The 13,344-nt window shown below is 42.0% G+C and overlaps 1 protein-coding gene across 1 annotated transcript in view; it reads right to left on the bottom strand.

Annotated features, from left to right (window-relative positions):
• Positions 1-6,073, bottom strand: part of BTAF1 (BTAF1 RNA polymerase II, B-TFIID transcription factor-associated, 170kDa) — a 122,028-nt gene extending 115,955 nt beyond the window's left edge. The window contains exon 1 of the mRNA XM_006831136.1: positions 5,969-6,073. Within this exon, the coding sequence (XP_006831199.1) occupies positions 5,969-5,982 (14 nt within the window). The 5' untranslated portion in view covers positions 5,983-6,073. The remainder of the gene's footprint in view (positions 1-5,968) is intronic.
• Between the last annotated feature and the right edge of the window lie 7,271 nt (positions 6,074-13,344).

Here is a 13,344-nt window from a genome sequence, read left to right as displayed (position 1 = left end):
AGTGTTTTGATACATTTTATAATCATTTTTCTGAATTCCTTCTGAGGCATTTCCAAAGCCTGTCCATCTTCCAGTATAGAGTGTAGGTCTACTTCCAGATCATTTACTTCAGTCACTTTATCTCGTTTCTGGACATGTGCAGATATGGTCATCTGCTTCTGTTCTTTGGGCACATTCAGAAGTTATCTGTGGCCTTAATGCTTAGATGGGTGTGTATTTTAGTATTTTTTATGCTTTCTGATTGCCTCCAGGTAGATGTGATCAGGAAATGGGCTTCCCTTTTCACTCTTCTTCTTGAGAAATTTCAAGATGCCACTGCTGGTTGTTTTGACGTAACTTAGGATTTAATTTTCAGCCTAGTTACTTTTTTGTCTGCCTGTCCCACTCCACAATTCCTATTCAGGCCTTTTTTCCAGTTATAAACAGTTCAGGGCCAGCTGTGGCTGTTTGGTTTTAAGTGGAAACTGTCTCTTTAAATTTCAAGGAAATCTGTGCACATACGTAGTAGAACCTCCGAGGGTGGGGCTGGGGTGTCCACTTGCTCAGGCACCCCTATAGTCACCAGAACAGAGGTGCACAGACAGCAAGGGACCAATTAACAGATACCAAAAGAGAAGAATGTCCACGCCTTTATATTCGCGGTTCTGTCAGGCGACCGTGGCTGCTCTGATCCTTCCCCTGCTTGGTCTCACTCAAGACGGCGGCCCCGGGGGCAGCTGAGCATCTTGAATTAGAAAGCACTGGATTTCTTGCTTCTGCTACAAATTCCCCTAGCTGTAAGCCTTCCAACCTTCTAAATATTCCTTTATATAAATGTGGTTCAGAGTTCTGGACCATCCCCTGAGCCTGCTTGGCCCAGTATTCTATGTTGTTGCTGACAGAGTTCCTTACTGCATTTCCACCTGATCCGCCATCTTGTTTGTTCCTCCCTGAGTAGAATCTTGACAGAAACTAACAACCACTGTCTATCATTCTTAGAATGCATTCAACTGAGCTGTTACAGTGGAATCAGCCCAGGAAATATAAGAAACCAGTGTTGTCCTATAATTAAGACCAATTTTTCTATGTTAGCATTTTCCCTGTCAGTAGGAAGGAGCCAATGGAACTTCCTCCACATGAAGACACTTCTTTTTATTTAGCAGGGTGGTGGTGGCAGTGTGCCATGAAATCAGTTCTGACTCACAGTGACCCTGTAAAGAGTTTCCAAGGCTGCAAATCTTTACATGAGCAGAAAGCCTAGGAAGCAAGGCCTGGCTTTTGAAAAACTAGCCAAAGAAAAGTCTATGGATCACAAGAGGGATGATGAGTTTCCTTTTCTCAGTGCTATTTCATGGAATTTTATGGAAAATATCACATGCTATAACTGCATTTATAATTTTAAAGTCACAGTTATTTGGAAGATTTAGATCACACATGAACCAAGAGTTGACTGTAAATTTGAGAAGTTGGGCCACAATCTTGCAGTTTAGAGTAAAACCTAGTTTTTATAAAGCTCTAAGTGGATTTTAAGTTACGAATCGGGCTGCGAACCTTAAGGTCAGCGGTTCAAAACTACCAGCCGCTCCGCGGGAGAAAGATGAGGCTTTCTACTCCCGTAAAGATTTACACCCTCGGAAACCCTGTACAGGGTTGCTATGGGTCGGAACCGACTCGACGGCACTTAACAACAACAACAACAACAAAGTGGATTTTAAAGCACACCTTTATAAACGCAGGGTTATATTATATTTAATAAACACTACAAAAAGTCATGCTATCACAGAATTGTATCATATTATAAACTTTTAAAATGATTCTATACTTTATTCAAAGCTGTAGTTTTTAAGAAAAACTAGCAAAACACAAAAACATTCATTAAAGAACACTGGAAATGTTTTACTGTGCATAAATTATGCTAAATAATTACAGGTATTAAAGCAAGTAGCAAATTTTTTTTTTTTTTTTTTTTTTTTTTTTAAGTGTGGAGTACCTACTAGTATGCAGGAACTCTACTAGGGCTAGATCAAAGACACATTCCCTTATCTGTTAGAGTTTATGTTAATCCAGCAAGGGAGATAAACAATTTAGCTATCAACTACAAAGTGTGAACTCAGATAAGGTAAAACCAGAGAATACTTTCCAAAGTGAACTTATAGACTTAGACCCAAAAACTATAGCTGAAATTAGCCAGACTTGATATGGGAGCAAGAAGTGTTCCAGGTATAAAGGATGAGAAGTGAGAACACAGATTCACAATGGGGGAAGTATATAGTGTGTTACAGAGAAACCAACGTAAAATGAGGTTAAAAAGGTGAAGCAGATCATAAAGGGTCTAGTTGGTGATGGTAGTGGTTGTACTCCACCGAGTTGGGTCTGACTCACTGTGACCCTGTATAAGGTTTTTGAGGCTGTAAATCTTTATGGGAGCAGTGGGCTTCATCTTCCTCCCAAGGAGCGGCGGGTAGATTCAAACTGCTGACCTTTCAGTTACCAGCCCAGCTTGTCATCCACAACACTAAGGATCTGGTAGGATATGCTAATAAATTTAGACTTTATCATAAGGCAATAGAAAACAGTTAAAGGATTTTAAGAAGAAATGTGACCACTTTAAATATACATAACATATTCTGACTGCAATGAAGAATAAATCAGAAAGAGACACAATAGGAAGCAGGAAAAGGAGATTCTGTGGCAATCTGGACTAAGATTGTGGTAAGCAGTCTAAAAAGACATAAGGTAGGCTGAAGAAAAAGTTAAAAAGTTGAATGGACAGTACTGGATGTGGTGATTTATCACAAACAGGGAAACGGCATGAAGGAGAAGTAAAAAATTATTCCCAGGTTTCTGAACCTGGCAATTGATCAAACAATATACCAATTCATGAGGTACCAATTTACTAAAAGAGTTCTGGTGTGGCACTGTAGGATAAGCACTGGACTGCTAACCTCAAGGTTGGTGGTTCAAACCCACCAGCCACACTCCTCAGAAACTCTATACAGGGTTGCTATGAGTCAGAACCGACTTGACGGCACTTAACAACAACAAAAATATTAGTTTCTTTCTAGTTATGCACATTAATATAAACACTGCAAAAACTTTTTAGATTTGATTTGGGTAAATACCATTTTTACCTAACTACTTTCTATTTTGCATAAAATAGTATCAAAATTCATCAGCATTCCACAAATTTACACCAACATAATAAAGTTTAGTTAGCACAGAAAAATGCCTTAGCATATGTAGATCAGCTTGAAATGATGATGAAAGTTTGCCACCCAAAGTGAAACTACAGATGACAAAGCTAAGAATTACTTTTTCAGAAACACACATGATGTCTCTAATGTTTTCCAAGAGTCTAATATGTGTAGTGGTTACAAGTCGGGCAGCCAACCTCAAGGTCAGCAGTTTGAAACTACCAGCGGTTCTGCGGGAGAAAGATGAGCCGGTCTGCTACCGTAAAGATTTACAGCCTCAGAAACCCTGTGCAGAGTCACTATGAGTCGGAGCTGACTCCACCGTACTTAACAAAATGGAGTCCTGGTGTGGCACTGTGGGTTAATGTGCCAGACTGCAAAGCCATTTGAACTGCAAGGTTGGCGGTTCAAGCTCACCAGCTGCTCCTCGGAAACCCTATACAGGGTCGCTATGGGTTGGAATCGACTCGATGGCACTTAACAACAACAGTGTATTACTAAGGGGAAGTCCTGGTGTGGTGCTGTGTGTCAGACTGCAAAGTTGTTTGAACTGCATGGTCGGTGGTTCAAGCTCACTAGCTGCTCCTTGGAAACCCTATACAGGATCACTAAGGGTCAGAATCAACTTGATGACACTTAACATCAACAACAATATGTTCTCAAACTAAGACTAGAAGTAGCTCTTTAACAAAAACATGACAAGCGTTTTTTAAAAATACAAAATTTAACTGCATTTTGACTAAGAGAGTAAGAATCTACAGAATAAGAGCACCACCTTTTGAAACGCAGTTTCAAACAACAGGTAGTTGTAGCCTTCAAGTCTATCATTCATTCAGGAACATTAGGTGTCAAATACTTTCATTGTGTCCCTATTAAGGCTACATCCAATTCTGTGAAAATATACAGTCTATGCTAAGAAAGGAATTTAAAGAGCTACTCAACCCCTTAGATATTGTATCTGTATAAAGAAATGTTACACTAATTTTATGTATCTATGTATTAACATGTTATGGTGAGTCAGTCCCAAATCATAGCAATCCTGAATAGAGTTTTGAAGGCTGTACATCTTTGTGGGACCAGAGAGCCTCACCTCAGTAGGGGTCACTTAGAGACCAATACTAGCACATGTATTAACATAAGTAACAAATATGTATCTAAGTAACTATGCAACTAACATAGGCAATAAATTAGAAGGTTTTGCAAAAATTTAAAAAAAAAAAAACACTTTCAAGGCAGTTTTATATAAATGAAAAAGTGTTGCTTTACATTAAATGGATTTAATCTATTAATAATAATAATAAAAAAGTAAGATGCCCCATAGTACAGGTACCTAGCAACCCCTTCACCCAAGCCTCCTGGGTTTCACCCACACACTATTTCACCACTTATCTAGGGATTGTCTGAAAGATGCATTATGCTTTCTTTTCCTTGCAAAACATAATGTGTTCAAGAAGCAAGTTTAATTATGAAAAAATGAGTAAAAACTACTTTGCTTTCTCAACTATCACTTTTTCTTTCAGTCTGTGTGGTAACCCGTTGCCCTTGGATCCACTCTGCCTACCAGTGGCCTCTCCAGGTGAGAGCAGCCCGAAGATTTCCAAGGCTGTAAATCTTTATGGAATCAGACTGTCACAATCTTCCTCCCAGTCAGCGGCTGGGTGGCTTCAAACCACGGAACCGCGGGACCACCAGGGCTCCTTAGCCCATGTGGGGGTGGCGGTGTTAGGCACCGGCGAATCGGTTCCGACTCAGAGCAACACTATACTGGGTTTCCAAGAATGATTGGTGGGTTTGAACTTCGGACCTTACAGTTAGCAGTCTAGTGCTTATCCTACAACGCCTCACAGGACCCAATTCTCATGAAAACTTATTAACCTTAACGGGCTTTTTGACTCTTTCTGATAGTCACAGAGGGGCTATTTCCCCACTTAACTGTTACCTATGTTCACCCAAATGAAACAATAAGGGTTTTCGACTTTTTCAACCATTCTCTTATGTAGGAGAATAAGCACTGGATTGCGAACCACAAGGTCAGCAGTTCGAACCCACCAGCTGCTCCTCAGAAACCCATTACAGGGTCGCTATGAGTCGGAACCGACTGGGCACTTAAAAACAATTAGGCGGAAAGGAGAGCTTTCCGCATAGCTGTAACTAGAAATGTCTTCTTGATTTTTGTAGACTTCACTGGGCAATATTTTTAAATTATTTTAAATTTGTGCTATGTTATTCCTTTCAGGCCTGAGCTAAATCAGCTGGTGCTAACTCAAGAAAGTTGCATAAGATGGCAATGCTGACGACTGAAAGTTATGACACCATATATGCAATAAAGAAAAAAAAAAGTCTCAAAAAAGAACATATCCCTAAAGCTGTTCTCTTTTAAAGTCCTAAAACTAGAAGACCACTTGCTATGAGACGTTCAAGTCTAAGTGCCCCACTTCGTTGTGAAATGGAGGGTAGAAATCATCCTCGGGGCCATCGACTGGCAACGATACGAGACCCACCTGCACCTCAAAGACGGAAAGGAAACCCGAGGACACAAGGGGAGGAATGAGGCAAACTAGCTGAAACGTGCCAGAAGGTCAGTTTTTAAAGAAAGACATTCTTAAGTCGATTGACTAGGAGTAAACCCGAGCCCAAGCCCCCGCAGACCAAGAGGCGAACTCGGAAGTCTGAGGAAGGAGGCGCCCGAGCACGGTGACAATGGGAGCCGCTCCTTTCTAGGAGTGAGGGTGCTGAAAGGAGACCGTGCCTCGCCGGGGCTGCCTTCCCGTCCACCCGTCAGCGGCGAGACTCACCTGGAGACAGCCATGTCCGGCGCCGGCGGTTCGGGGCTCCCCGCGAGCTGCGCGCCGCGCCGCGGAGGCGCTAGTTTCCAGAGAGCAGAGCGGTGCAGGCCCAGGCCGTGGAACGCAGGGGAGGCCGGTGCGGCGGAGGGCGTCCTGACTCGGGCCTTTGGGCATCTGCTCGGTAGCTTACCCGAGCTCGTCCCCGCCACGGCCAGGGAGCAGGGGTCCCAGACAGCCGCGAAGACAGTACTCCGACCAGCACGACTTCAAACCGGGTGCCCCCAGCTCCGCTCTTTGCTGACGCAGGCGTCCGCACGCCGGCTTGAGCGTCAGCGCGCCGGAAATGACGTTAGCGCCGCTGCTTAGTGCAGAAAGGAGCGCGAGCAATTCTTGCATGGTGGGGCGTGCATGAAAAAAAAGCTCTTTGTACTCATTGGGAGAATGTCACTAGCCTTACAACACGCGGGGAGAAGAAATAAAGGTTCCCTTGTTTTCCAAAGAAGGAAAAAAGGCGTTTTAGCCAAGGTCTGGAAGTTCAAAACCCTGAATTCAATTCCCTATTGCCTTGATCCTCATCACACCAGACTGCTTGCAGAGAAAGCAAGGATCAAAAGGACTTTAACATGCTTTAGTCCAAGTGGCGATGCCAATGGGAGGCGTGAAATCAAGAAAGATCTGCAGCAGCACTTATAAAATGTTTGCCATATTTTCCAGAAGTTCTGCCAATTAGTCTCAGACGGAGTTATTGGAGAGAAGTTTTTCTCCTAGGGAGTTTGTCAAGTTTGATTTTTTAACACATGATATACGTTGTTGGAACCATCGTTTTCTCAGTCGACCAGATTTGAAAACTTAAGCCTCCCCTTCCCTCCCCCACGTATCTGTTTGTTAATCTTTTAAACAGTCTCTGTTAACAAGTGCAGGGCTTTACCTACTCACACTTGATTTTCATCCCCCACGTATCTGTTTGTTAATCTTTTAAACAGTCTCTGTTAACAAGTGCAGGGCTTTACCTACTCACACTTGATTTTCATGATAGCAATCAAAGTAGTATCTCTCAAGCTTCTTCATTCTTCTTTGTTGTTGTTAAGTACCGTGGAGTCGGTTCCTACTCATAGTGACACTGTGCATGGTCACCGAGGTTGTCAATCTTTACGGGAGCAGAACGCCTCATCTTTCTCTCGCGGAACCGCTGGTAGTTTAGAACTGCTGATCTTGAGGTGGGCAGCCAGACTCGTAACCACTACGCTACCACAGCTCCTTTTTATTCTTCTATTGTTGTTGTTGTCATGTACCGTGGAGTCAGTTCTGACTCACAGGAACCCTGTATAGGGTTTCCGAGGCTGTAAATCTTTACGGGATCAGAAAGCCTCATCTTTCTCCCGCGGAACGGCTGGTAGTTTCAAACTGCTGACCATGAGATTAGCAGCCCGATTTGTAACCGCTACGCTACCAGAGTTCCTAACATATTCTTCTATTGTTGTTGTTGTTAAGTGCCGTCGAGTCCGTTCCGACCCATAGCGACCCTGTACAGGGTTTCTGAGGGTGTAAATCTTTACGGGAGTAGAAAGCCTCATCTTTCTCCCGCGGAGTGGCTGGTAGTTTTGAACCGCTGACCTTAAGGTTCGCAGCCCGATTCGTAACCACTACACTACCTACCAGAGCTCTATTGAAAGTGCCATGGGCTGCCCATAGAACCAACAAACACATCAGTGTTGGAAGAAGTGCAGCCAGAGTGCTCCTTGGAGACCAAGATGGTCATATTGTCAGGACATATTGTCAAACATATTGTCAGGAGGGACTAGTCGCTGGAGAAAGCTATCATATTTGGTAAGGTGGAGGGTCAGAGAAAAAGAGGAAGACCCCCAACGAGATGGATTGGCCAAGTGGCAGCATTGATGGACTCAATCGTGGCAACAGTAGTGAGGTTGGCCCAGGATCGGGCAGTGTTTCGTTCTGCTGTGCATAAGGTCGCTATGAGTACCGACTCAATGACACCTAACAACAATAGACCACCAAAAGATTAAGCTTCAAAATGTCACTCCTGTGCTGATAAAATATGTCCATTGGCTTCTTATTACCTGAAGAGGCTGTCTCAGCTTCTGAGTCTGTGTTCTCATCTATAAAATGAAATGAGGCTAATGTGAAGTACTATATAGAAGATCGTTATGGAAATAAAACGAGGTCATGTATCTAGAAGAGCTTAAAAGAGCTCTACAAACTATAAAGGACATGAATGTGAACTACAGCGTCGTAATATATAAATATGCAGGGAAAGAAACTAACTTAGTACTTGCTATGTGCTACCCATTTGGTATGCATTATCTCATATAATTTATAGGCCAACCCTGTAAAACAAGTTTTAATCTTCAATTTATAGGTGAGTAAACTCAGAGAGGTTAGGTAATTTGCCCAAGATCCAAGCTAGTAATGACATTTAATGTTCATTGGTTCTGCAAATATTTATTTGGCACCTACTCTTTGTCAGACGCTCTGCTAGGCGCTATTTATATTGTTGTTAAGTGTCATCATGGATTCGACTCATAGCGATTCTGTATGGTTTCCAAGGAGCAGCTGATAGGTTTGAATAGCTGACCTTGTGGTTCACAGTCCAGTGCTGATCCTACAGCGCTACACCATTAGACAAAATCTAATTAAGCTGATGTTTAAATATCTTGCTAAAGATACTTAACAATTGGTATCTCCCCTCCCCGACACCAGCTTCCCCAGTTTATCCCCACTACTCAAAACAGCCCATGAAATAGATTTGGACTCATACTGACCCCATAGGACAGTGTCCTGGTGCAGCGCTGTAGGGTAAATACGGGACTGCTAATCACAAAGTGGGCAGTTCAAACTTGTCAGCCGCTCTTGGGAAACCCTATACAGGGTCCAAACTGACTCATTACACTTAACAACATAGGCCAGAGTAGGACTGCTCTATCGGGTTTCAAAGCTATAATCTTGACAGACTGGCAGTTTGAACCACTTTGATCACTATACTACTGGTGATCTTTCAAACTAAGCAAACAGGTCCTAGTTACTGAGTGTAGATTATATTCATTTGTTGCTGTTGTTGTTTCAGTGCCGTTGAGTAGATTCCAACACATAGCGAACTTGTATAGGGTTTCCAAAGAGTGGCTTGTGGGTTTGAACTGTTGACCTTGTGGTTCACAATCCAGTGCTGATCCTACAGCGCCACACCAGGAAGCCAAGCCAAAATTATCCGGGTATGGCACTGTGGTCTAAAGCACTGGACCACAAGGTCAGTTTGAACCACAAGGTTGGCAGTTCAAGCTCACCAGCCTCTCCTTGGAAACCCTATAGAGGGTGGCAATGAGTCAGAACTGACTCAACAGCACTTAACAACAAGCACAGGTGCACGGTTAACAGTACTGCAGATTGGGGCTTCGGAAAGGACCTAAACAAAATGCTGTCCCCAGCTGATGTTACATTCTAAAACAGAGGTGTGGAACATCTGGCCAGTGGGCCTTAAAAGCCTGCAAACTCATGTGGTCTGACCCTGTCAAGACCACCACAGGTAGAATTTGAAAACCAATAAATCTAGAAGCTTTTTTTCATAGCAACATAAATTTATATTAAATGATGTTACAAATATCCAAATGATCCTTGGCAGAAAAAAGTTTCCCCATCCTGTTCTAAAGGAAGCAGAAAGTAAATAAATAGATAAATGAGAAAATCCTCTGTTTAAGTACTGTGTAAAACAGAATGATGTGATGGTGAGGGTGGCTAGGGACCTACTGCTGTTGTTGTTCAGTGCCATTGAGTTGGTTCCAACTCATAGTGACCCTGGGTAGGGTTTCCTAAACTATAATCCTTTACAGGAACAGAAAGCCTTATTTTTCTCTCATGGAGTGACTGGTGGGCTCAAACCGTCAACCTTGTAGTTCACAAAATTGAGGAGGTGATGGATTAAGTTGAGCCCTCAATAACAAAAGGGAGTAACTGAAGATCTGAGAGCTTTCCAGGTAAGGAATACAAACAGTCTGAAGACCTCGCAGAAAGCGACTATGTGCTTATCTCTCAAAACAAAATAGAGGCAGAAAAGACCCATCCTAAGGAATTTGGATTTTATTCTAGAGGCAGTAGAAATCATAAGAGGATTTTAAACATGGGCATGAAATAATCTGATTTAAACTTTAATAGTAGTACTTTTTGTATCTACGAGGCAATTGGACATAACATTTTAAATGGCATTTAGAAGAGAGGAAAAGATTGATGTTATAGATATATAATTGGGTTTTTTGGGTGTTTTTTTTTTTTGGTAGTGTTGTTGCTATTAAGTGCCATTGAGTCAGTTCTGACTCATAGTGACCCTGTATAGGGTTCCCAAGGAGCGATTTGTGGGTTTCAACACCAACCTTGCGGTTCAAACTGACCTTGCAGTCCAGTGCTTATCCTACAGTGGCACACCAGGACTCTATCGATATGTAAAGATAGTGTAATTATAAAATATTAAGGTATATAAAAAGTTTTGCTACTGGGGTTCCAGTTCATACATGCGCAAGTTTATTCCAAACAAAACTTCTTTAAACAAGTCTCTGTGATCAGTGGATTGCTGCAGACAAATTCTTTCAGTCATACAAGTTTCTTAGTCTCATTGGGTTGCCTTCAAAAAATAAGATCTAATCAGAACAATGGCTTCCAAGGGGAACTGCTGGACCATTTAAATCAAGACAGAGATGTTAGCTCAGAAGGCCATGGCAACTATTTTTTGAGATCTCAATGGGGTAATCATGATAGATTTTCTTGAAGAACACAGTACAATTTTAAGAAAATTGAAGACTACATTGGTGAGAAAAGGCCAGGGAAGGTGCACTTAAGAATTTTTTTTTTTTTTAAATCAGGACAATACATCTGCTCCTTCTGTGAAGGTAGTAAGAGCTGTCCTGTGAGAATTTCAATGAGAAACCTAACCCCATCTACCCTACAGCCCTGAACCTTCCCCCCACCCCCACCCCACTCACCCCACCCCCCGAAACTCAACATTTAAAAGAAACATGATTTGAGTCCCTCAGAGGATACTGTTTTGACATGGTGAAAATTGAAGAGGGCAAAATTCTTCAAGGGAAGAATTAGAGAAACGTAAACACTGCCTTAAGACAAGTTTAGGCCTAATGGAGGATATGTCAGAAACAAAGCTTCACATTTTGATATTTTTGGATAAGAAAGGTTTCTATGATTTTGTAGCAGTATTTTTTTTTTTTAACTTATCCTCATCTATTGATTTTGGACTGATCTGTTTTTAAATTCTATCTCATAACACTTACAGCTGTGTGTCTAGGGGAGTTGCATAACCTCTCTAAGTTTCAATTTCCTCATTTGAGAAATGGGGATAATAATAGTACCTCATAGAGTTATGGTGAAGATTAAATGAGACAATGCATATAAAATATTTAATCAAGTTACTGGTACAGTAAACTTGTATTAACCACATTGGTTATTATTCTTGTTAACTATGTGACCTTGAAAAGTGACTTAACTTCTATGTCTCAATTTCCTCAACTGTAAAATGGGAATAAAAATTGCACTGATTTACAACACATATCTGAAACCCATACCAGGTGTTTTTCTGAATTTAGAAATTTATCATATTTTGAAAAGTAATCTAATGAACATACCACATAGTATGTAACACACCAGCAACTTCTATGGAAGCACCCTTTGACCAGATTCATTTATAGTTCTGCAACAAAATATTTAAGTGGTCATATGAAGAGGAATGGAGTCCTGGTGTGGCATTGTAGGATAAGCACTGGACTGCAAGGTCAGTTTGAACTGCAAGGTCATTGGTTCAAACTCAACAGTCACTCCCTGGAAACCTGATACACGGTCACTATGAATCGGAGCAACAATGAAGGGGAATGAATAAAAGAATAAATAGCCACATATAGTTCAGGCCAACTCTTGTTACCAAAATAAAATTTTAAAGTATAGTTTAGACCTTTGTCAATTTCAGAATTATAAATAAAGGACCACTGACCTGTACTTGTAAGAATTAGATGAGTTGATAGATAGAACATGCTTAGAAAGTACTTGGTGGAAATATGGTAGCCACTGGTGGTGTAGTAATTTATGCGTTAGTCAGCAGTTCAAACCCACCAGGGAGAGGCTCCTCAGGAGAAATATGATGTTTTGGAGAACCCAAAACCTAAAGGAACAGTTCTACTCTGTCCTATAGCGTCACTGTGAGTCAGAGTCACCTGGATGGCAGTGGGGTTTTGAGTCCAGTGGCTCTATTGGATAAACACTGGACTGCTCACCATGCTCACTACAAGACCAGTGGTTCAAACACACCAGCCATTCTCTGAAATTCTTCTATACAATGCCCCTGTGAGTCAGAACTGACTCAATGGCACTTAACAACAACAAATTAAAAATTGACTATTGCTTTTGCCACCAGAAAGTTGACATCAAAAACAAACATTGAGCATGGATGAAACAGTGAAATTGTTGTTGTTGTTAGGTGCCTTTGAGTCCAAACCAAAGTGACCCTGTATAGGGTTTCTGAGGAGTGGCTGGTGGGTTTGAACTGGCAACCGTTTGGTTAGCAGTCCAGGGCTTATCCTACATGAGGGAAATCAGGCAGTCACAAAAGGATGACTTTTATATGAGCCCACTGCTGTAAAAAGTTAAGAATAGGTTTTCTTGTTAAAAGAAACATTCTGTGATGTTTATCAGGGGTGGGAGGGCAGGGGAAATTATTCATTGGGTAAAGGATTGTTGTTAAGTGCCGTCTAGTCAGTTCCAACTCATAGCGATTGTCTATAGGGTTTCCAAAGGAGCTCTGGTAGCATAGTGACTATGAGTTGAGCTGCTAATCTCAAGGTAGTTCAAAACTACTAGTCATTTCCTGGGAGAAAATTGAGGCTTTCTGCTCCAGTAAAAATTTACAGCTTCTCAAGAGTGGGCCTAGATCCAGAGGGCACGGAGGAAGTTAGAATCTCCACTGAGTTGTATCCATTCTGTCTGTGTGGGGCTGATGAAAGGAGATGGGGATAGGTCCCTTATGGTACAATGATGAATAATTGTTGTCAGGACTGACTGTGAGGGTTGGAAATGTAAAGGTGGATGTTTTGTAGCAAAAGGAGGGGAGTGATTGATTTTGCAATCTAGGAGCGGAGGTCCCTGGAACCATCGAGGGAGAAGAGCAGAGTGCGAGACTCTACCCAGAGAAGCAGTGACACCAGAGACAGAGGCAGAGACGATGACGTGGAGAGATGGAGCGGCTGGGGACTTTAGACCCAGAGAGGGAAAGGGACTGTGTGCTGATGATGGAGGGGAGGGGGGGCAGGCTTGCAGGGTACATATACCCTTTGGTTGGTTGATGATGCATGGAGGGATTGTAACCATGGCAATGAAACGAT

This window comes from Chrysochloris asiatica, unplaced genomic scaffold (genome assembly GCF_000296735.1).
Source record: "Chrysochloris asiatica unplaced genomic scaffold, ChrAsi1.0 scaffold00003, whole genome shotgun sequence".
Taxonomy (NCBI): Eukaryota; Metazoa; Chordata; class Mammalia; order Afrosoricida; family Chrysochloridae; genus Chrysochloris; species Chrysochloris asiatica.
Note: the sequence above shows the minus strand (reverse complement) of the source record. Positions and strands in the feature narration are given on the sequence as shown.